At 49.2% G+C, this 24,846-nt stretch overlaps 4 protein-coding genes across 4 annotated transcripts; 2 read left to right on the top strand and 2 right to left on the bottom strand.

Annotated features, from left to right (window-relative positions):
* Positions 1–5,575: 5,575 nt before the first annotated feature.
* On the top strand, positions 5,576–6,052 carry EI90DRAFT_2844203 (uncharacterized protein; the record flags this gene model as incomplete). The annotated part of the gene is made up of 1 exon (XM_039053704.1): positions 5,576–6,052. A coding segment is annotated over one exon (477 nt), but the record flags the coding sequence as incomplete, so codon positions are not given.
* A 186-nt stretch (positions 6,053–6,238) lies between these two features.
* Positions 6,239–8,035, top strand: EI90DRAFT_2896679 (uncharacterized protein; the record flags this gene model as incomplete). Its single annotated transcript, XM_039054020.1, has 2 exons — positions 6,239–7,545; positions 7,582–8,035. Coding segments are annotated over 2 exons (1,761 nt in total), but the record flags the coding sequence as incomplete, so codon positions are not given.
* Positions 8,036–8,620: 585 nt separating this feature from the next.
* EI90DRAFT_3050099 (uncharacterized protein) lies at positions 8,621–9,554 on the bottom strand. Its single transcript, XM_039059740.1, has 4 exons — positions 9,308–9,554; positions 9,125–9,208; positions 9,021–9,075; positions 8,621–8,964 (listed from the first exon to the last, which is right to left on the bottom strand). Exons 1-4 carry the CDS (start codon positions 9,381–9,383, stop codon positions 8,877–8,879), a joined length of 303 nt encoding a protein of 100 aa, XP_038918259.1. The 5' UTR covers positions 9,384–9,554; the 3' UTR covers positions 8,621–8,876.
* A 1,856-nt stretch (positions 9,555–11,410) lies between these two features.
* EI90DRAFT_3050093 (uncharacterized protein) lies at positions 11,411–12,293 on the bottom strand. Its single transcript, XM_039059739.1, has 3 exons — positions 12,253–12,293; positions 11,648–12,201; positions 11,411–11,592 (listed from the first exon to the last, which is right to left on the bottom strand). Exon 2 carries the CDS (start codon positions 12,084–12,086, stop codon positions 11,793–11,795), a length of 294 nt encoding a protein of 97 aa, XP_038918258.1. The 5' UTR covers positions 12,087–12,201; positions 12,253–12,293; the 3' UTR covers positions 11,411–11,592; positions 11,648–11,792.
* Between the last annotated feature and the right edge of the window lie 12,553 nt (positions 12,294–24,846).

The raw sequence follows: 24,846 nt of genomic DNA, 5'->3' as shown, positions 1-24,846 counted from the left end.
CCAATCAGCATCCTTCTGATAGTCATCCATGTCTAGGGGCACAAGGAGTTCAAACCACAGGTCCCTGGGAACAGGTTTGAAGTCAATAACGCTGGGAATGTCCGTCGATCCAGAAGTTGAAGGGGGATCATCAGCGTGTGTCAAGTTGGGGCCGGAGTCCCCACCGACGTGGAGGTCGTCAGCACCAGTGCCCAAAAGAACAGAGGCTGCTGACATCGGACGCTTTTGCGGGATGATGTTGAGCGGGCCCCATAGCGAACCGCCCTCACGCAAGATGAGCTGTGAAGTGGATAACCGTGACCGTGAAGACGGTCTTGGTTGGGTTGGGGAAGGGCATGGAGCAGGAAGCGGCGATGAGGTAGGCGCCAGCGAAGAGGGAGGTAACGGCAGAGAGGGAGGTGCCAGCGAAGGGGGAGATGGTGGCAGAGAGGAAGGCAGCGGTAAAGAGGGAGGCGGTGGCATTGGTGGTGACGTGGGTTTCTCGAAACATCCACTTACGCATTCAAGGTAAGCCTTCGAACGTTCAACTCGTTCAAGACGAGCATGCACACTAAGCCATGCTGGGTCACGCCACTTCCAGCGCAGGTATCGGAGAAGAGGAGATGCATTTTTCTCCTTTATGCCACTAACAGAAAGCTCCTTTTGGATGGTCTCCCATGCACTTGCATCTCCACAGTAAGCAAGAGCTACCAAGATGGCACCCTGCTCACAATACTGACCAAAGAAGTTGGAGTCAGTGATACGTTGAAGTTCTCGATCATCAATATCGCCATTAACGGCGATCTCTAAGAACGTTCGTCACCGAATGTGAGGACATGACTCGGTGTCTCCTTTCCCAGAATTCCTGGTGAGTTGGATTTTGGTACAAATGAGGGGGAAAAGCAGGCTGGAAAGTGGTCCTCGATAATGTTAAGCATGCCATCGCGAATCGAAAACACTTTGTTGGAGTAAACGTCACCATCAAAAAATTGTTGTGGCAGCTTGAGAGTGATGAGACTCTCCTCCCATTGTTCCCAATTAGGCTGCCTGACCCGCCATACCCGAGGGCGATACAACCCCCGCGTATTGTTAAGACGAGTTGACACGCGAAGGAATTCCACGAAGCGGAGACCCTCTCGTTCGGCAGCAATAAGCGACAAGGCGATGGGATCATTGTCAGTGCGGTCATCATTGTCAGAGGGTTTCTCCAATGTAATGGAGCTGCCGTACTGGCGAACTATGAAGATGGGAACACCGTGTCGGTGGAGAGTTTGGACGTCACTGGACTGAAGGGTTTGGCTTTCGTCGTTGTTGGGCTTAAGTACAAATGTAGTGCCAATGAGGGAGGTGTCGACAGGGATACAAGGCGGTGAGCAGCCCAGCTGCTTTGCAGCAAAGTCAATGCAGTGGAACATGGCGTAGTTTGTCCACGCAAGCATTTCGAGCCCTTGGCGAAATGAGGTGAGAATCGAGAAGGGAATGTGCGGAAGGGAGCAAAGCTTCCGGTTCAAATACGTCGAGGGGAGTGTGGATCCATCGAATTGAAAAGGGATTGGGACTTTCCATTTTTTGATTATTTTCCCCCACTGATGAAAACTACTCTCTGTCTGTCTCAAGAAATACATGATGTCTGATAGTTGTTCGCTATCAAAAACGATACTGCGCATTGTGGGGCCAAACCCAGGGAAGCCATCACAGCGCTCGCCTTCACGAAAGCTTAACTCCTCCCACCTATGGTCCAATTTTTCATTCAAGCGGCAATGTGGGAGATATGGAAGGTATGGGCGCTGCGAATCGAAAACGATAGGATACCGTGTGTAATCCCAATGATGATCAAATAGGAATGTGTCAGCAGCAGTGAATGCAGGAGGGGGATATTTTGAGAAGGGGTTTCGTTGGTTGGCTGTCCCAGGAACTCGTATTTATGCGCTCGAGGGCTATTTGAGGCCAACAGCGACCATGAAAACCGGTGGTAAACCCTGCATCGATTTGTGGCTGTAGTAAGGGGAATGGGGGGGTGAGCCACCAAGCTAGAACTGGGGGAAGAAGAACATACCTTTAGGATATCGTCGTATGTGGCATTGATTGAGCAGCTTTTGATTACTCAACGCAATGTCAAATGGCAAGTCACCATTTACGTTGACAAATCGCAACAATCTATAATCCCATTCTACTGGAGTTATGGGGGTAGATGACCGTTCATTCATAAACGATTCATCAAGCAACCACTGCAACCACTCCGACAAGCCATTGGAAGCATGACCCTGTGTCACTTCATCATGATGAAGGTTGACAGATGCCATATTGCGTAGCCGAGCGAGCGAGCCTTCCGCAAGATGACCAAGCGACACCTCAGCTGGCTGAGGATTGGCATTGACCACATGATGCGGATCGAGGCCGCGAGTCGGACGATGGGTTGTGTGACTAGTCATCTTCCTCACGAGTCAATCTACGTGTAAACAGTAATAGAATATCAGGGCTGTGCGCGCTATGGCCCTAATCATCCTAATTGTGAGAATGCTTACTGGAAACAAGACTGTGAGGGGACGCGCCAGAGTGGAGTGTGATCCGGCAACAACCGCAGAAACATGTGACCTGCCACCGGTTTGGAGTTGGCCGAATTTAAATCTATAGAATCCAGATTAGATTAACCTCAGTCCCGTTGTTCACGATGTGAAAACCAAAATTTCTCGCTTTATAAGAAAGGCGCTTTGAACAGCGTGGTAGCGAAGAAACCACAAATGGAAGACGAAGCCATAACAACAACACCAAGTTACATTGACACGAGGCCGCGCCCGGATTGATAATGATGGAAAATACACACCGCTCCGTGCAACAGTGCAAACCTGGGTAGCATCTATTGTTGAAGTGCACATTCATGACCGAAGGTCGCCAGATAACGATGCGGTTGAGCAACGGAAAAGAAACGACAGGAACAAACTCCAAAGATAAAATTGTCGATACAAACACATGTAAATACATATCTTCCTATCATCCATCTAATTCCGCACTGAGTGTTGTCCCGATGGCATCCGTGTGTTGTCACGACTTGTTCATCCAACACGCACTCACAATTAATGGGAATTGGATGTGGTGCTGCTGCCTCGGCAACGAGAGGAGATTGAACAGGTTCCCACGGTGTCAAGGCTGCCAGACCCAACCCCAACCTTGTTTCTTTACAGTAAATGTAACATAACTTGTGTGCAATGGGCGACTTGGAACGATAGAATAACGTGGCGACGACCCCGACAAACGTCGAAGCCTCTTGAATTTTTGAGTGACCGAGAAAATCAGAGAAAAAACAAACTAAACACATACGAAAAACATCAGCATAAGAAAGACCATAACTGGGTATACCGTACGCGAGGTCAACTGTGTGCGGCGGACACGAAGGAAGCCTGGTGCTAGAACCTGAGGCACACAAGTCTTATTTAATCTCGTACCCTCCATTAAATCCCAATTAATATCTCCCTTACGGTAAAATCAATTATCCAATTATCGCGAGGATGGCACTGATTAGTCAGGTGATGGATCGAGGAATTGTGCAAGAAATATCTCACCACTTGCCTCACAGCAACATTACCACCGATCGATTCATCGAAGCCAATGGCATTTCTACAGAATTTCCAAGGGGAGCAAGTTGTTGTTATTCCTCCCAGTCTCTCGGATTCCTATGATTTCCGTTGTGATTGTGGCTATCAGAGTATGGCATCTCCTCGAGCTTCTTATTGATATCAATCTAACTCATCTTCAGTGCTGAAATATTGCGGCCGAAAAAAGTTGGAAGGCTACTGGTTCTGGAAATGTCCCTGAGTGAATGGGGGCCAAAGGTGCACCATTTTTCATTAGTATAGTCTATACAGTCCGAAAACAATGAGTGACTCATACAATATTCACAGTACGTGGAAATCAAATATCAAGGGATGACTTCTGTCAGCGTAGAATGAGAGGACCACCGTGTCCCGGGCAAGTGGCTGGATCTATTCACTCAAAGCCTATCATTGATGCTGATGTGTTACAGCCTTGAAGCATCCGATCTTCAAGCGAGGTCCTTTAGATTCGCACGAAACAACGATGCTGCCAGCGATAACATATTGAGTCAAAGAAGGTAATGTCAATTTGTATTCGCACCGTCTCTTATTCATCGCTCAGAAGGCAACCGCCATTTAGCGGAGGCGATACCCAACCAGCGGCACAAGCTCCAATGTAAGTACAATTTAATGTATTCGGAACTGTCTGATCAACATCTCCCAGGAGTCAGCCACCAGTTCAAAGGGCGGCAGGGTCCTTATCCCTTCCAACCCACGTGGCAGATGCTTCATCGAGGAACTTAATGACTGCTCGCATTATTCAATTGGAGGCCCGAATCCGCGAGCATGAAGCTGCTGCGCAACTCTCCTCCATTGAGTTGGACGCTTTTGAGTCCGAGGTCAATGAATTACATGTGCAGAACCAGGAGCTACGAGCAATGAACGAGGAGCTACAAAGAAAACTGGATCGTACCCTCACCACTTTACGTGGTGTCATTGAGACGCTTGCCTTGTAACTTGTTGCCTTATGTTTGTTCCGACCCACTTCAATTGAATCCAGTCTTGTGACAGCGTTCTGCCATCGTTCTGCCATTACACTTCCACTCGTCCTAACCGTTTCGCCGCCCCTACGTTCCCTCACATTCGTGGAGTCCTCTTCAAAGCATTTGCATTGGAGACAACCCACGATTACACCTCTTTAGTTCCACGTCCTCCCTGACCTTAAACTGCGTTGTGCCTGTTGTCGCTTCACCTGAGTCCGTTGGTTTTTCGTCGGTGTCCTCTTCAAAGCCCCTGCATTGGAGACAGTTCACGATTGCACTCCCTCGGCTCCACCTCCATCCTAACCTCACGTTGTGACTTAATTTCTCGCGTGCTGCCCTGCCCCTGAGTGCATTGATCTTATTCGTTGGTGCCCTCCTCAAGGATTTTTCTTTGGGGATAACCCTTTGAGCTTGCTCCTTCGGCGCTGCACACCTCAGAGGATCGCTGGGACTCTTACTTCACTCCATCATCATTGCCTCTGGGACTTGTCCCTTGTTTTCATCATCGGTGTCTGTGACAAGCACCACCGAGCGATCTAGCCCATCGGTCCATTGGTCCAACACCCACCGCGGTTCATACGACGCCTTTATTATTCACAATACCCTCCTTTATCCTGATCACCACATCGTTACAACATTATGGCAGGAACTCTACGCAGTCTTAAAAAGTCGCTCAAAGCATCGGAAAGGTATTATGCAAGAAAGCAATCTGATGGTGGGACGTTGCAGAATGAAGGGTCAAGTACCGGTTTCCTGAAGGAGCTGAGCAGCGTCCCTGGGATTGTGCCATCTCTTCGCCGATCACAGAAGCCAGGGGCCAACAACGTGGAGGCTCCTATCCACATTCCCGCCAATGACCACAATGATGAACATGTGCCGCCGCCCAACCCACCCGAAGAGTTCGAGTTGCCTTTCTCCTCCCCACCTACTCCATATATAGGAACCATCCCTATTGGCCTCGACACTGTGGTGGACCGAGTCATCTGCACACCCCTGGATGCATGCCGGTCTAAGCACGCTTTAAAGCGCGAGAGGCAGCATGTGCGTTGGGACAATACAGTCCTTCCGCAGCTCATAGCTGTGTACATTCAGTGGGAGCGTTTGCGTTATTCCGGATCGGGGGTCACACCTAGAGCGGATCCTTGCGATTGTGGGGGCAGCCACCTGGCACTCAAAGTTGTTTGTTTGCGGTTTGACCGCAAAGAGGAGGTCTTGCTTATTGTTTGCAGTACCCGCCCTGCTCCCGTCCAGCTTGTTGAGCTTGGGATGTTCCCATGTGCTCCATATCGCCCTTCACTGACCGTAAGCATCGATATGTTGGAATGGGTCTCACTTTTCTTCAAGTTTACCGCCCCAAATAACCGGGCATGGGCAGCTACCATGCAAACCATACTTCAAAATCGCGGGTTTCATTTTGATGCCAAGGACTCTCTTCGTAGATGTTTCGCGAATGCCCTGAAATATTACCAGAGTCTCGTTTCGTTAGTCCAAGCGGAGCTTGTTCGTTTAGCAAGAAGCTACGCACTTCCATCTCAACCTTCATCTGTGATGCCGCAGGGGCCATCTACCTCCGTCTCGCAGCATTCCGAGGGTACCGAGATTGAGACTGATTTTGACGTCACGACTCCGATCAATCATCGCGTGTATGAGAATGCCCATCATACTCCAAACCCTAATGCTGATGATCAGCCTAGTTCTTTCCTCCGTTCTCGATGTCCCCTCTGTTTTGGTGGGTCCTATACGAAAGGGGAGGATGTACAGGCCATCATATGTTGCGATGCGAATTTCCAACTAAAGCGGATTAAGGACAAGGATCATCGGCGTGGAATGGAGGAGAAAGTCGGGGGGAAGGATCCTGCTTTCACGTCACCGAGAACTGTATTTTTGTCTGAGGACTTCGTTCAGTTTTGGAAAGAACACGTCGAGACCATCCGCCCCACTAAAAAGTCTTCCAGGAAGCGCAGAAACCGTGAAGGGGAGGAGGTGGACATTGAGCGTGCTCCAGCTGGTGCAGATGATAGGAGGGAGTTTGGCTTGCCAGTCCCGAACTCTACATATGATGCTTGTTCTGAGTCTTTCATCGCTGCCGATGGGGAACGCATTAAGGCATCGACAGACTATTTTGCGGACACTGGAGTGATGGCGATCCTGTGTCGCCACGATATACCCCTATTCCTCGTTAACGTCCAGACGGCCGGTGAGAAACAGCACTACCTTTTCGCGCTCGTCGCAAAATTCTTTGAGCATGTCCCGGGCTCATGGCGGGTTGGAATATTGTATGACATAGGATGTCAGGGAGATCGTACCCTGAAGAAATACAACATTGCTCCGGAGTGGAGATCTCGAATCGCGTGGGGTGTCTCCATTTTCCATGCATATGGTCACCAGTATGCCTGTCAGCTTTGGTACCATCCACGTAAATCGGAGCTTTGGGGCCTCACAGATGGTGAAGGTTGTGAGAGGGTGTGGAGCCAGCTGCGACAGTTGATACCGGGCCTTCGAGTTACTGGCCATTATCGTCGCCTCTTTCTAATTGATGTCCAGGTTGAGCACATTGAGTCCATGAAGTCCCCTGACTCTGGAAAATGGCTTCGAGGCCACCTAAAGAGGGCCAGGGGGCGACTTAATGCAGCTACCGGTCACTCAGGGAAGAACAACAATGATCTGGTTCCTGATCTGTTGGCACAGTTTGAGGACCAGCGACGTTATTACAGCAAACCTTTAGAGTGTCAATCGAAGACAGCGGCCCAGAAGCTAGTGGATCGAATTACTTCACTGAGGACCAAGTTAAAGACCCAAGAGACACTCTATGAGGAGCTTGTTCGGACCAGGCCAGTAGATGATCCAGTTCGTCAGTTTGAGTCGCAAGAATTCATGGAGAAAGTGGCAGAAGAGATTGTAAGGCTGAAGGAGTCGTTGGCCACAAACATGCGTATGCTTGGAGCACAGGGCGATGCTGCCTTCGAAGGGCTGGAGCGGCTGAAGAAGGATGAGTGGACAAATGAACTCATCAATTTTTGAATCCTTAGGGAGCAGCTTGTTCGGAAATTGCGTTCAAGACGGTTCGAACTCAACATACTTGATCGCTCAAAAGCTCGCACCATTGATCAAAATGTCAAGGCCCATGTGGAGAAAGCAGTGAAGGGCCGATCATCTGCCATTGACATTACACTGCGAAAATACAACGAGAAGCTAGAGCTTCTAAGGAGGCTTCGGACTACTTCTCCAGCCCACCAAAATAAGTATCTCCCACCTTCCCTCAGCCGTGACACCATCCTCAAGTTAGATGTAGATCAAGATCTTTGGCAAGAGTTCTTTGACCAAGAGCCTGGAGAGGGAGAGCTCCCCAAATGGGTGATGGATTCTAGTGTTCGTGAGAGCATTCGCTATATGCAGGAAGCAAATAATTGCCGGTCTGAGATACGCAGACTCACTGCAGAGCATGCTAACCTCCGACACTGGTTGGCTCATGAGCATGCTGCATATGAGTCACTTTTTCGGTCATGTCAAGGAAGGAACAGCGTTGACGTGGCCTTTCTTGCTCTCAAATGGCTCCATGAACTTCACAATCTCTCCATTTCATGGCAGAATCACACTGAAGATGTCCCTTGTCCTCACGATGCACTTCCGTGGCCAGACACCACCCCTCCAATGTCAAAGGAGGATTTCTGTTCCCTTTACACCAACGTTCAATCCACCAATACTCAGTACCCCAGGGCAGGTCAAGATGATGGTGTGGACAGCGCGGATGAGGCAAGTCAAGATGATGATGATAATGATGAAATAGAGCCTGATGAGATGGAGGAAAACGGGGCTCTGGCTCTGGCTATGGCAGCATTAGATATGGGTGAAGATGCTCGCCTTGACCCAGAGAATGTAGAGGGTTTCGCAATGTAAGTTGTAATTGCTGGCCCATGGCGATTCCCACAGTGTGGCCATTTCCCTCAGTTGGCCGGGCAATTGTCTCATGAATTCAGCTCCAACTCTCACATGCATGTGACATCAAATAGCGTGGGAACTCTTTTGCATTAATGAGCGGATTTGGTGCTGATCTCGAATATAACAATGTAATAATAACAATATTAACATTAATTCCGGAAACTCTATGAGTAGATATAACAATATAACAATAAACTCGGACAACTCCGCTACAATACAGCTAAGGTCATAACTGTTTGTATCCTCTAATCACGTGACATAGAGAGGGAGAAAGAGAATAGGCATCATGACAGCGGACTCAGCCTAGCATTGGGCCAGCACAAAATGTTGATTGCAGAACAGGAAAACAACGGCTGAGGGCGGGCCGGTTACAAAGAGAGTACAGTTAAGATACAACGTAATCAAAGGCGGAGTGGGGGGAGGTGGAGGGTAGACAAAAGAGGAAATGCAGCCTGAGCGGGGAGGAACAGGAGCTGAGGGCGAACAATTCACAAATCAAGTAAATAAAGGGTTAAAAAAATACACTTACAGAAAACAGCAACACATGGAAGGGAGAGTAATAACCACGCGATAACGAGGGGTAACTGACAAGCAAGCGTGAGTTAGAAGCCCGGCTGCACTGGGGAAACATACCAGTGACACCGAGCACAAGCGCTGCGGCAGTGTGAACAGCTCCAAGTCGCACGTGCCCGACTCCGATTAGTCCCGTGAAATAAACTGGAATACATAGCAAACTATGTTAGTAGCAGTGATGGAAGCAAACATAATAGAAAAACAATGCAATCACGAAACCGGGTGGAGAAAAAATTTGCTTACTAGACACAAGTTGAAGAACAATCAATGAAAGCACCCACTGGAAACATAATGTAAATAGGAATAAACACCGGGTCATTTGGATCTGAGACCCATGTCATCCACGTTGATGTCAGCAACATGGCAAGCGGGGCAAGCTGGCAGGCGAATGGAAGAGCAAATGGGCAGGCAACATTGTGGCTGCAGCGTGACATGCAAGACAAAACACGGAAACAATCAGTGAACGTGCCCAGTACAAGCTCGGGGACCTCAAAGCGAGGACAAGAGTTTCAGATTCCACAGGAGTCAGCTGGTGGGGGTACGGAATAGTCGCGGAGGGGGATATAAATCTAATATACAAGGGAGGTACGAAATATTAATTGCTTCGGACAATACAAACAAACCGAGCCTCATACCATTGCATTGATGCCATGGAAAGTAAAATGAATTTACGAGGGGAAAGTGGGCCATGGGACGTAAAGAGGACAATCATCAGGGGACAAACTTACCAGCACAGCGAGTTCAGGTCAAAGCCTGCAAAAAAAAAGTCATCAGATTTGTTGCGAAGAACGGGGTTGCAGCTCCAATTGGAATAACGAACCCACCCCGTTAGGCCATCATCTGATAAACTCTGTGAATACTGAACTAGCTAGGCTGAGAGACAATCAGCGGAACAATCTACAGGGGAGAGACAATTAGCGCGGTTCATGCCAACTGAAGAAACCGGCAAACCTCATGGAACCCTACAACAAACCCGCGCCTCACTGCAACGATGAGTTAGCTAGGCCACACCCCAATCGAGGGACGCAAAGCGTATGCTTAGGACTGAGGAGGGAAGGGAGGCTTGGCGGTGGTCACGGCGCTGCGCAGGTTCAGTAGAGGATGGGGTGAGGATGGGGAGACGGAAAGAACTAGACAGTTGCGAATAATTCATCACCTGATCTCGGCGTTTGCCTCCTTTGTATTGAATCTTGCCGAGGGAAGTTGCCGCCATTCAGACACCTGCGGCAAATGACAGTTAGAACGTTCAATGAACGTTCAATGATGATCAGAATACCCCACTGGAGAATGTTATAGAACGTTCAACAACCTTTTGGCCTATTAGGCACATACACACAACGTTCACTGATTGTTTAGAATGTTCAGTCGTGGTTTTAGAACATTCTAATCATTACGAGCATTCCGTTGGAGAACGTTATAGAACATTCAACAAGCTTTTGGCCTGTTAGGTATATATATATATAGCGCTTTTGGGTACCTAATCAGGTCTCCAAAATATGGGTGACATGGCTGAACCATGGTCTCTCTCCAGTATTCACAATCTCGAGCCTCTACCTTCCCACCTTTTCATAGGCGGGACGCTGGGGTGGTTCCGAACGTGACCCATTCCGGGAGGGGAAGTGAGGATCGACGGGCGTAGGGACGTGTTCTTTGTGGGTGCATGTGTACGTGTATGCTGGAATGAACGCTGAAGATAGGGAACAAGTGAATTATAGGCAACTTGTTAGGTACGAAGGCGAGGGGGAGTATATTGACGGGCGTGGGGAAAGCTGTTAGTTGTAGGAGCGAGCGCGAGTGCGTGGGTTGGAGACGGGGATGGGAGGACTTAGGCGATTGGATATGGATTGGAGAACAGAGACAAACCGAAGAATTCATACAACGAATCGAGTGTGATAATCCCCCCTAAGAAGAATCTGTTCTCCACTCCCCAAGGATCGCGTCAATGGGCTTTGGTTGGGGTGGATGAGGCCACGTAGAAACAATCGTCATGATTGATGAATCGGAAGGGTGCGATGCCTCCATTCATATGCGTGTGCCTGGAAAACGAGCTTTAAACGTGTTGGTTTTATTTAATCCAAATTTAGGTAGATCCGAGACGTCCGGCAGAGATGGACGTGGGTTGAGGTTGGACCGTTGCACGGAGATTGAACAATGGTTAAGTGTGTAGGCATCGACTGACAAGGGATGTCCTTTACGTTGGGAACTTGACAAGCGCGCTAGTTTCCGCTTCGCACGCTGACCCATTCGCAGAGAAAATAAAAATGATAAAACAAAAAGGAAGGCAAATCGCATGTTGTCTTCCTGTGCAGCGACGGGAGCCCAAGCGATAGACATATTATTAATAAACCAACTAGAAAATGGTCCTTCTACGTGAAGTCAGTTGATCAATACGGGGCCACCGCGGGCCTGCAGTCCTCAGAGCTTCGCAGGTGATGAACGGTTCGTCCGCGGTCTGTCCATTGCTCGTCGGATCGTATCGAGTATCTGTGCTTGGGCACACACCCACTGCAAGAACGAGCGCTTATTGCGTAAGGACTTTCCTAATCAGTCGGCTTCAGGGCTGTGTGCTCATACTGCCCAAAGTCACTGACACCGTGTTGAACTCTGGAATCTTGCTCGATCTTCATCACAACCTATCCGACATGAAGCGCGCTAAAGAAATCAAGGGGAAAGTCAAGGGGAAATTCAGGGAGATATTCCCGAAGAAAGACACTTCATCGCAAAGTGGTCAAGCTTCAAGGGTGCCTTCTCCCTTGCCATCGCCGTCCGGCAACACCAGAGGAGATATGGAGGAATATACCAAAGGAAACGTCAAGGGCAGAATCAAGGGGAATACCGACTTGAAACAAGCTTCGAGGGTGCCTTCTTCCACACCCTTGCCGCCGTCGTCGGCCAACCCTGGCGACGACACCAGAGTCAACCCCAAGGGAGATAATGAGCGAACTCTCAAAGGAAACCTCGAGGACGATGTCAAGGGAAATACCAAGGGTGACAGTAAAGGCGCCACAAGCGTTGGTACCATTTGGAACGGTGTTAAGAGCGTACTGCGTATTGCGCAGGCGAGTCTGGACAGTGTTCCCGCTCCCGGCCTCAAAGGCGCGATCGGTGGTTTCCTTGAAGTAGTTAACCAATTAGAGGTGTGCTCTGCCATAAGCGCTAGTGGGGACGTCATGTTCAAACTCTTATAGAAAGTGGGAGCAAATACCGATGCGATTCGTCAGCTTCAGAAGAACATTGAATTCTTTAAAGATTCAATATCCGAGCCTCTCAAACGCTATGGCTCTAAGGATCCTATTCCTTCCGAGGTAGCTGAGGCGATCGATACTTTATCGACGTGTGTACACATATCTGATTGCCTATCGGAGTCGGGGTAATCTGACCGTTTCTTGCAGTCGGCTTAATGCAGCTATTGCACCATTGCGATTGTTTCTCGACCAGAACTCTGCGTCCCTATGGGTGAATCGCGACGAAATCGAAGGGGCTGTTCGTCTGGCTGGGGAGGAGATACGTAATGCTGTGATCGCCTTTCAAGTCGGTACTCTCCTAGTATACATAAATTATGATTATGCATTTAAAGCTAATTCCGTGGACGTAGGCTTCGCAAGCAGTCCAAGGCAATTTAAGAATGGAAACTATCCTTACACAGATTGAGGTACGGCGCAGTTTGCATCAGATTCCTCAAGCTCTTAGGCTGACCAATCCGTTAGCGACTTCCTGACCACCTCAAGGTAATTTCCGTTTGTGGCCATGGAAATCATCCTTTCTGACTGTTTCCGGGTACAGAAGCGCGACGAAAATTTGGAGGAGGCAAAGCAGCTTGAGTCCTATCTCAACAAACTTCCCCATGTTCTCGGTGCTGGCTATGACACCAACCGCCCTGGTGCCCCATCTAACTGTTTCCCTGGGACACGGGCCAAAATTCTTGATCATATCAAGCAGTGGCTGAACCGACCCGTTAGCGATACAGGGAAACCAGTATTCTGGATTAATGGCTTAGCAGGGATCGGCAAGTCGACTATCGCGCGCACCATTGCGGAGTACGCGGAGGAGCACGGCCTTCTCGGTTCTAGCTTCTTCTTTGTCCGTCAGCATGCCGAATTGTCCAATGCGAAGTTCTTCCTTGGAACAATCGTGCGAAACTTTGCTAAGAAACTTCCTGCATTCGGTGCGGCCGTCACGGAGGCAATGAAGAAGGATGAGAATCTTCCCTATGCTTCACTTTCCACCCAATGCTCCTCACTCCTCTTTGCACCCCTGCGAGGCCTCAGCCTTTCTGAGCCTCTTGTCCTCGTAATTGACGCCCTGGATGAGTGTAAGCGAGATGGTGTGGATGGAGTGAAAGAATTACTCGGCTGCCTTGTTCCTGGCTGCGCTGACATCCCCGGTCTCCGCATACTCATGACAAGCAGGCCAGAATCCCACCTCATTGGGGATCTGAACCGAGCGGTGAATGTGGATAAGATTGTGATTCATGAAGTTGATAAGGATATTGTGTCGCAGGACATTGAGTCATATCTTCAGCATGAACTCAAGTCCATTTGCGAACGGTTCAGAGATGCTGTTCAGGAACCATGGCCAACAACTGTTATGGTTTCGGCCCTTGCAGGGAGAGCTGGCCGCCTCTTCATCTGGGCTGTTACTGCCATCAAATTCATAGGTGATGATGATGTTCAGCATCCGATGTATCAACTGGACACCCTCTTGAAAGATGGCTTTGACAGAGCTGATGTGGGTCCTTATGCTGAACTTGACAAGTTGTATGAAATGGTTTTGTCTGCATGCATTACTAAAATTCCACCTGATATACGTGACCAGTTCTACCATATTCTACATACCATTGTTCTGCTCAACAATCCATTACCCCTAAAAGCACTTGGCACTTTTGCAATGGTTTCTAATCCCACATCAATGCTCACCCGCATCCAATCCATCATACCACTTCCTCCACAGCCAGAGGGCAGAGTTGAGGTCTACCATCCTTCCTTCCCTGATTTTATCCTACAACGGTGCAAGGACTCTCAGCTCAAAGTTGATGTGATGAAGCATGAGAGGTGGATGGCTCTCCGCTGCCTGAACCTTCTCATTGCTGGGCTTGTTCCTGCTGTAGATGAAATTGTGCCATGTTACTCACTCAATGTGGGTGTGAAGGATCTGGGTGTGAAGCTCACTTCACTGGTTGGGGAAGAAGTGCAATATGCATGCCGCTTTTGGACCTTCCATCTAGGAAAGCTTCAGGTTGTGGATGATGATGTTAGAGAGGCACTGGAGAAGTTCACTGGTCTAGGGAGGAGTAGTGGGAAGGGCCTTTTGCTACGGTGGATTGGGGTGATGGGAATGATTGGTTGTGTGGGTGATGCTGCCAGAGATTTATGCCACATTCTTCCCTGGATGGTTAGTTATCATACTTTTTGCCTGATCACAATACTAACTTAAATTAGAGGGCTACAACACACCTGGCACACATTGCCTCTGTATTGCATGAAGCCTTCCGGATGATTTTGACCAATGCACAAACCATTGAAGCTAGTTCAGCACACATCAGCCAGTCTGTCTTGCCAGCCCTTCCCACCAACAGCCAACTGTTAGAGGGCTTTCAACAAGTACCTAGTCCAAGTGTGACTGTTCATGTTGGGCACAGGGTAGAATGGCCTTCCCATCTTGCCACTCTTATTGGTGACTCTAGAGTGAATTCTGTGGCCTTCTCCCTAGATGGATCCCTCCTGGCATCAGCATTAGATAATGGTACCATCAAGCTGTGGGACCCTAACATGGGGAGCCACCTCAGGACACTTGGGGGCCATTCTCTTTCGGTGACATCTGTGGCCTTCTCCCCAGATGGATTCCTCCTGGCATCAGCATCAGATGATTGTACCATCAGGCTGTGGGACCTTCACAGTGGGAGCCACCTCAAGACACTTGAGGGCCATTCTGCTTTGGTGAAATCTGTGGCCTTCTCCCCAGATGGATCCCTCCTGGCATCAGCATCACATGATGATACCATCAGGCTGTGGGACCCTCACAGTGGGAGCCACCTCAGAACACTTGAGGGCCATTCTGATTTGGTGAGATCTGTGGCCTTCTCCCCAGATGGATTCCTCCTGGCATCAGCATCAGATGATCATACCATCAGACTATGGGACCCTCACAGTGGGAGCCACCTCAAGACACTTGAGGGCCATTCCCATTCGGTGAGATCTGTGGCCTTCTCCCCAGATGGATTCCTACTGGCATCAGGATCAGATGATCATACCATCAGGCTGTGGGACCCTCACAGTGGGAGCCACCTCAAGACACTTGAGGGCCATTCTGGTTGGGTAGCATCTATGGCCTTCTCCCCAGATGGATTCCTCCTGGCATCAGCATCACATAATGATGCCATCAGGGTGTGGGACCCTCACAGTGGGAGCCATCTCAAGACACTTGAGGGCCATTCTGATTTGGTGACATCTGTGGCCTTCTCCCCAGATGGATTCCTCCTGGCATCAGCATCACGTGATCATACCATCAGGCTGTGGGACCCTCACAGTGGGAGCCACCACAAGACACTTGAGGGCCATTCTGATTTGGTGACATCTGTGGCCTTCTCCCCAGATGGATTCCTCCTGGCATCAGCATCAGATGATCATACCATCAGGCTGTGGGACCCTCACAGTGGGAGCCACCTCAAGACACTTGAGGGCCATTCTGATTCAGTGGCATCTGTGGCCTTCTCCCCAGATGGATTCCTCCTGGCATCAGCATCAGATGATCATACCATCAGGCTGTGGGACCCTCACAGTGGGAGCCACCTCAAGACACTTGAGGGCCATTCTGATTCAGTGACATCTGTGGCCTTCTCCCCAGATAGATTCCTCCTGGCATCAGCATCATTTGATCGTACCATCAGGCTGTGGGACCCTCACAGTGGGAGCCACCTCAAGACACTTGAGGGCCATTCTCGTTGGGTGACATCTGTGGCCTTCTCCCCAGATGGATTCCTCCTGGCATCAGCATCACTTGATGATGCCATCAGGCTGTGGGACCCTCACAGTGGGAGCCACCTCAAGACACTTGAGGGCTATTCTGATTTGACATTTGTGGCCTTCTCCCCAGATGGATTCCTCCTGGCATCAGCATCAAATTATGATCAAACCATCAGGCTGTGGGACCCTCACAGTGGGAGCCACCTCAAGACACTTGAGGGCTATTTTTGTGGTTTTGGCCTGGGCCCTTTTGTGCTCCAAAATGGGGTTTCAAAGTCTGTTGTGGTTGTTAAGGATGGACAATGGCTTTGTGTTGATTCATTATATATTTTCTCTCTACCTCCTAATTATCAACCATCTACCTGGGCTTCACTGGGATCTTTGGTGGCTTTTGGATCTGTAACTGGTCAAGTCTTCAGTGTTGATATTTCATATGATCTTGATAAGCTTGGCTGCATGTAATCTGACATGTGTTTGTTTTGTTGTTCTCACTTGGAAACCTAGCATGCAGTGGCCTTCATGTGTGGGTATTTCAGAATAATAATCTGTGCTGTAATCAGGCTACTGGGGGGAACAGGACAAGGGTGTCAGGAAACATATGTTAGTCTGCTTTTGGAGGTGGGAGGTGTCAGATGCTGGAAGCAGGCTAGTGGAGTGTAAGGGCATGACCCTGAGCCCTCATAACATGTCAGGATTGAGCAGGGTTGTTACTGAGGGTTGCTGATGGTGGCTGATCCTTGGCAGCTGGTCTAGTGTAGCTGCCCATCAAGGGCTGAGAGAGCAAACCAGAGGCAAAGCAGGACAATGACTCAGCTGGAGTATTGCACCTTGTTGTCAGGGCACACACCCTGACTAGCCCGGACCCGGACCCGCTTCCACCCACCGCGCTTCCCGCACGCGCGCACGCTCCGCGCGCCGCATGCTCCAGGCCCGGTTCTACTCCTTCATGTGACTTCCGGGTATCCCCGGAAGTTTTGCTGATATTGTGGCCACTGTGGGAAGATGAGAAGTTAGCTTCCTTCTCATCTTCTTACCCACAGTAGGCAAGTGTATATACTTGCCCTTCTTTTATACCATCTTCTTACCCACAGTAGGATTGTGCCCTGGATAGGGCTGGCCAGACCTGAGGCTGTGGGCCATAGGGGAGGGTCATGGGGACCCGGGAGTCGTCCCCTGACAGCAGAAGGAAGCTTCAACAATTGCCCCTGCCCACCTAGGATGTCCCGCATGGGCTGCAAGAACCCGGACTGAGTCGGAGCTGGGCACGGGCCGCGCGCGCAGTTTTCGAGTGGCAGCCGTGCCACATCATCACTTCCCCCAGACCATTACACGTTCACTACCTGCGACACAGCCACATTCCCGCTATCCCGGCCCCTTGCAACACTGTCCTGCAGATTGCACACCAATCTGTGAGGTTGAGTTGAGGGTCATTCCCACTGCTACCCGGACACCTCGCTGACGCGCTAAGGAGACATAGCCGCCCGACTGTTGCCAACGTACCGGCCTTCTGGAAATGGGGTCGCCCACCCGCTGCCAGCCTCGTAACCGCAGACATAAGAATGATGACCCACTAGAGACCACCAACCCGGTTCCCCACATTATCCCACCGCTACCCGGACACCTCGCTGAACACGCTAGGGAGACAAAGCCGCCCGACTGCTGCCGAGATACCGGCCGAAAGGCACTCTGGAAACGGGGTCACCCACCCGCTGCCAGCCTCGTAACCACAGACGCCCAAGATAACCTGGATGAGACCACCCACCCCCGCTTTCACTTGCGACTGAGAGTCGCGCGCGCACGCAAGCGCCGCTTTTTGGATTCACAACGGAGAATGAGCACGAGAGGGAATGGATGCCGCTGGTGAGGGTGCCCAGGATCCCTGCTATGGCCGCTTAGGCATGCGGCATAGAGGGAGGGTTGTGTATCCCAGCCGCATCACGGACCCGCTATGGCTCACGGACCCGACTCCCTGCGGTGCCGGGCACCCAGGAGAGAGTTTGACATTGGAATTTCGATGGAGGATGGACATGAGAGGGGAAGGATAGGAGCTGACAAAGGAGCCCAAGGTCCCCTGCTGTGACCGCTTGGGAATGTGGCACAGAGGGAGGGTGGTGCTCAGCCCACATCAAGTAACCCCATGGTCCACGCACCCGGACTCCCCAGTGCGCAAGATGCACTTGGAGGAGAGTTGTTTCTCACACGCGACCCCGCATGGCCCGATATCGGGCCCGATTATTATCCCTACCGCACACCCGCCACCGACCCCGAAATTTTTTTCCCCTTTCCATACTTTCCCCATCCACCCCTGAAGAGGAGCCCAGTGTCCTAGGCAACAGACCACCATGCGCAGAGGAGGGGGGAGAGGGGGTTTTCAAGGTTTAGCCACTTCGGGGCGAAGTGGCATTAGAGGGAGGGTGGGGAGCGGGGTGTAGACCCTGCCGGATCCCCTGGGACTCTCCACTATTGCCACTACCTCGGCGCTACCACACCCCCGACCCCGCATACCCGGAGGAGCGCAGCCCGGAGGTCAGAGTGCAGGCACGCAGACGATGGCCCAGAGGTCAAGTGCTGCACGACCACCCTCCATACCCGAAGCGGGCACAGCCCCGAGGCCGGACGCGATCACGGGGACGACACGACTGCAGCTGGGGCATCATGGGATGAGGGATGCAGGCTGGAGGTCGCCGAGTCGTGAGCAGACAATGGAGGGTGCTGAGGGACCGAATTTTTTTCGGGCAAGTCTTAGGGGAGCGCCGCATATGCGGTGATGGACGACTAGTTTAATCTTTTTAACTTAACTTTTATTTTTTTTCACCACTTTTTTTAACTTAGAATAGTTTTATACTCCCACCCTTACATTATCCCCCGCTCCCGCTCCCGCTTCCGCCTTTTTTTGTTTCGTTCTAACCACTTGAGGGATGGGTTACCTGGGGACTAGGGCCACTTCGGGGCGAAGTGGCTTAGAGGGAGGGTGATGTCAGGGCACACACCCTGACTAGCCCGGACCCGGACCCGCTTCCACCCACCGCGCTTCCCGCATGCGCGCACGCTCCGCGCGCCGCATGCTCCAGGCCCGGTTCTACTCCTTCATGTGACTTCCGGGTATCCCCGGAAGTTTTGCTGATATTGTGGCCACTGTGGGAAGATGAGAAGTTAGCTTCCTTCTCATCTTCTTACCCACAGTAGGCAAGTGTATATACTTGCCCTTCTTTTATACCATCTTCTTACCCACAGTAGGATTGTGCCCTGGATAGGGCTGGCCAGACCTGAGGCTGTGGGCCATAGGGAGGGTCATGGGGACCCGGGAGTCGTCCCCTGACACTTGTTCTCAATGTGGTCCTGATATTTCAGGTGTCAGAAGACTTGCAGGAGGCTGGGGGGACTATCCTAGTTGATATTTGAACTACTGCACAGGCAATGAGTTACAACTATGTCAGGGTTGTGCATGCTTGCAACAAAGGAAGCCCAGCAAACCTAGTTGACAATGAAGCTGGGGGACATGCCCACACCAGCTGTCATATCCATCCATGACCATTGTCTTCCACTACCTCCGACCCTTCCGGACTACCTCCGCTCCTTCTTCACTAACCTCGGAGCTCCCGTATTCTGCAATCACCTCCACCTCCCTTGATGGTCACCACCCCCTCTTTTTAGTATATTACCTACACCTCCCTAAGTACGGAGCCCCAAAGGCCTCCAGACAGCTGCTGGCACACTCCTGCCCCTGCTGGGCAATTCGCTTGCTTGCCCTGCAAGTCTACCTTCGGGCCTATCCCTCCTTTCCATTTCTGGGTTATCGCCTGCCATTCTGCTAACCCCGTAACCTGACTTGTTGGTAATATTCAATTGGCTAATGTTTAACTCCATTAGCTCTGCTCTGCTCGGTCCTGCCATTCACGGGCCCACCCTTGCTGTAACTATATATACTTAACTTGTACATAGGTTACACCTCAGTGATAAAATTGACTAGAGTTGATCCCCCTTTAGTTCTCGTTGCCAGTAAGTAAATAAGGGCACGGACGTGTAACTTGGCACAGCGCTCCTGGTCTGAGTTGCTGAGGCTGAAGCCCTCTGCCATGGAGACAACTCCTTCATCTCGATCCGGTCTCTAACAACACCCACATACGTAGCTGAGGCTGGAAGTACCACAGAACAAGGATTCTGTAGGAACCAATGCAAAACTCGATGTTGTGTTTATAATAGGGAATGTAAATGCTTTTTAGATAGACTCAATAAAGGTAATTTCAGGAAAAACTACTGATAGACAAAGGAGAAATAGCCGAAATTCACAGGAAACGAGGACAACATTCAAAAGACAAGCACAAAGAACAACCAGTAACGGCTGAGACGAGTTTGATAGCTCATTGGAAAGGAAGGGATCTATTCTCAATCCACTCATAATTTCATAGCAAAAGGTTCATGCATCATGGAGATATTCATTAACAGGTTCAGCAACATTGAAGTCATAGAGCAGCCATATGTGCAGTAATGCGTAGTCTGAATTCAGAATGACCGAGTCATAGTGAACTTAATGGTAAACAAGAAGAATTTGAAATAAAAAACTGTGACAAATGCATGCAGTCAAGTTCTAATTAAAACATTAAAATAGCTTAGGCAAGGAAGGACAATAAGAATTCTAGGTGCAGTCTGACTGCAGCAGGGCTGCAGTTCAGTGCAGCTGAGCGCAGTAGAACTATAGCATGAAAAATTCATTTTTATTCAGTTTGAGGAAAATACACTGTAAATAAATCCTGTAAATATGAGGTAGAGTGTGAAAAAGGAAGGCAACCCAAGGAGTATAAAAGGGAGACCCGTTCTGCGACTTTACCCCCCTTAGAGAAGTAAGAAAATAGAGTATTATTTTTCTCAAGCATTTCTGGTTATCACTCCAGTGCAAAAAAGTGAAATACAGTTAAGATTGCCACTGTAGTAAAAGGCAGCAATCAAGGAGAGAAATATTAAGTAAATATTTCAACAGGAGAGCTGGTTAACACTCTGTCATATCCTGGAATCCCGACCCTGCACTCTCCCACCTCACTACACCTTCCTAACAACCTCATCATCCCCTACACCATACCCCCCCACTGTCATATCCTGGAATCCCGACCCTGTGCTCTCCCACCACATCACACCTTCCTAACAACTTCATCATCCCCTACACCATAACTCCCCACTCCCCAAGTCACCTTCCTCCTTTACTGTCTCAGCTCCGGCCTGGTTGCGGCACACCTTACCTTGGCCACTCCCATCCCGGAAGCTCGGTCCCAAGTCGGAACATTCGGAGACTCCGGATTTGCTCCGATCTCCTGACGAATCTCTGACATCCCGTGACATACCCCTAAACCATTCCCCCACCCATTTTATTTATTGGAGTCACCCAACATCCTTCGGATATGTAACTCCGCCTTCGGAGCTACCTGCTGAAGGAGAGAACGAAGGAAGGTCAGTTGGGAGGTTCAAACGAGACCACCACCAAGCTGTTCCCTGGTTCTTTAGTTAGGATGGGGAAGTGTACTAGTATTATTTGTTGTAAATATAGTACCAATCCAAGTGTTTTGGCTAATTCTATTTTTCTGGGTCTAAAGTTTCTGGGAATTGACTTACAGATAAACCGAGCCCTGCGGAGCTGTTCCTTTATTGAAATTTCTTAATTTGTCTAGGTGTAATTCTGTGTAGCATTGTTCAATTTGGAATTTAACTTGAATTAAATCTTCTGCTTGGTGAAGTTTCAAAGATTCTACTCAGTTAATGGATTTGGATTGTGTCTGGAGTGTCCCCTGAGTTTTTATTTTTGTCTTATTTTATTGCTTGTTTTAACAGTAGCAAAATAACTGTTTTGTGTTTACACTTTGAAATCTGGAGTGTTAACCAGCTCTCCTATTGAAATATCTACTTAATATTTCTCTCCTTAATTGCTGCCTTTTACTACAGTAGCAATCTTAACTGTATATCACTTTTTTGCACTGGAGTGACAACCAGAAATGCTTGAGAAAAATAATACTCTATTTTCTTACTTCTCTAAGGGGGGCAAAAAGTCGCAGAAAGGGTCTCCCTTTTATACTCCTTGGGTCGCCTTCCTTTTTCACACTCTACCTCGTATTTACAGGATTTATTTACAGTGTATTTTTCTCAAACTGAATAAAGAATGAAAATTTCACGCTATAGTTCTACTGCGCTTTGCTGCGCTGAACTGCAGCTCTACTGCGGTCAGACTGCACTTAGAATCCTTATTGTCCTTCCTCACCTAAGCTATTTTAATGGTTAATTAAAACTTGACTGCGCTGCATTTGTTGCATTTTCCTATTTCAAATTCCTCTTAAATTTGCTATGACTCGGTGATCCTGAATTCAAACTTCGCCTTACTATGTGTACGGCTGCGCTGAGACCTTCAGCTGATTTATTCCATTTTTATTCAGCGACATTTAGTTAAAATGAGACTTGAAATGGTAAATGAGTGAATTATTCAGGTTTAAAATCGAAAGAAAAAGTTGCTAGTAGTCAAGAATTACTCAAACGAATGTATTATAGCTCTCCACTTCATTAGAATATCGTTCCCTAAAATTCCCACCATGGTCTGTCACAGTTTAGTGGATTTCGTGGATTTCGTTCATCTTCCCTGATTCCCCTTTGTATTATCACATCCTAATCCTCCATATGTATTGTTCGTTGTTATAGTAGGTCGTCCTCGAAGATATCATATTTCTATGTATTTTATTTAGGGCTCTGGACCTCTTGAAGCTGTCTTCCCATGCATTTTCAGGTTTCTAACTTCATGTCCTTGTACCCCATTCATTTCTCGATGGTTTCTCACGTTCTTGATATCATAAATTTCCATTTATTCCCACCTTTCCAATGGTACTAAACTTGTGTTCTATTTCCTGGTATTTGTTGAGTTAGCAAAAGTTCTCGGTAATCACATGCGTCGTTCCCATAGTCGTTCGTATGCAGGCACTGTTTCTGTTTAATTGTTTGAGATTTATGGTATGCACGGGTGTTTATATCCTTCATATGGGCTTCTGTGATTTATTTCAGATTTTTCCCTCATGATCTAAGGTTGTTTTGCACTTTCTGTGCTTTGTTTTGACCGGGCTCTTCCTTATTTGGACGGAAATTGGTCTTCGCGATCTGCCGAAGTGCGGATCTCCATTCCGATGGCCGGTTCCCTTCACATTGCCACCCTCACAACATGATGCAGATTTCTATATTCCTGTCATGGGTACAACTTCACAACAACTGGACCGTTTGGGCTGAAAATTTGCATAACTATAGTTCCCTATTTTTCATAATTTCTGTGTAAATTTTGTTGTATGTTTTAATTAACATCATCTTTTCCCTGAGCTCGGACTTTTGATGTCTGTCATATCCATACAATCCCGACCTCCGCTCCGGGCTCCCAGAACTCCGAAACTGACTCTGGAGCCTTACTTCCCTTCTGTCACCTTCTCCTTGCCGACTCCCAAGAGGTTATCCCACCTCCGGCTCTGACACCACCTTCGGTCCGACTCCGGAACATTCCGGGTCTGACCCCAACCTCGACACCTTCCAGACGAGTATGCAACACCTATGCTCCCAACTCCGGACCTCTGCTCCGGAATCCCATTTGTGTTGTAATGGGTCTATTGCCTAGACTCGAGACAGAGAGAAGGGGGAGGGTGGTAGTGTGCGTGGGTGTGGTTCGTTGGGCCGGGTTTTGGTCCGTGGGTGCTACTGAGTCTGCAAAAACCTCAAACAAACACTCACCTACGTCTCTGGTCGTGGATGGCGTCTTTGCCACTTGGATGTAACTTCTGCTTGTCCCTTCACGGGTCTATTCAGTACTAACTTGTTATGTACAAGCTGTTATCTAGTTTATATATGTTTGAAATGGAATGAATGGCATGGGGGAATGTAAACGGGCCGTTAGGCAACCGTAAATGATGAATATCCAATTGGGAACAAAGAAACAATAAAAGAAATATGAATGAATGGGGAAAATGTGACAACGGGTCCGAAATGGGAATTGTGAAAATTAACTCCGCAACAGCGCCCGCCTATCCTCCCGTCAGCAACCTCCTCGTCTCCAGCTTTCCAACGAGCCCCTATTCGTCCCATTTGGTGCAGTACTTCTTGAGATGTGGCCATTGACAGGTGCTGTCAAGACCACGTGAGAGTATACTCCGTGCTGAACCATCCGGGTATGGGATTGCCATTCTGGGAAATGCTCCGGGGGTGAAGAAGGGTGGTAGAGCATCACTATCGGGTGGAAAAAGGGCTGGGTTGTGAGTGTGGGTATGGAGGTCTGGAGAGGGGGTGAAATTGGTGGCGTGGTTGAGCGTGGGAATTTTGCTTGGGGTTGTCGGGAATGATGGGGAAAATAAGGAAAAATATGGAGTGAGTGTATGGAGTGTTGGATAGTGATAGAATAAGTATCGGGAGCGTCAGCGGATATGTACTGCGTGTTGGTGACCAAATTCCGCAGAATCCGACTTTTTGCGGTGCGCGGAGTTGTCCCCACAACAGCGTCTCTGTCTCCGGAACCTCCAGTCTTAGCTCCGACCTCGGACTTTGACCCCACCTCCGCTTATACCCATTGTATTGGTTAGCTCATTCCATTTAATTATGTTTGCCAATATTCCGGAGTTTAACTTCCGAGTTCGGACTTTCCGGACTTACCTCGGACCTTGCAACTATTGCATTGTCCTATTCAATTCCGCTATTCTCCCTCATTCCTATTTGGGCTGCTGCTTCCTTTCTATTCAGTCAGCTGGCCATTCCCCACTCCCATCCTCCTTCCTTCCTCCTTGGCCTTGGCCCTTCACTCCTCCTTTGGGAAACACCATT

The sequence above is a fragment of the Cantharellus anzutake genome (genome assembly GCF_015039405.1).
Source record: "Cantharellus anzutake strain C23 chromosome Unknown EI90scaffold_15, whole genome shotgun sequence".
In the NCBI taxonomy this organism is placed as follows: domain Eukaryota; kingdom Fungi; phylum Basidiomycota; class Agaricomycetes; order Cantharellales; family Hydnaceae; genus Cantharellus; species Cantharellus anzutake.
This window is presented reverse-complemented; position numbering and strand designations above follow the sequence as displayed.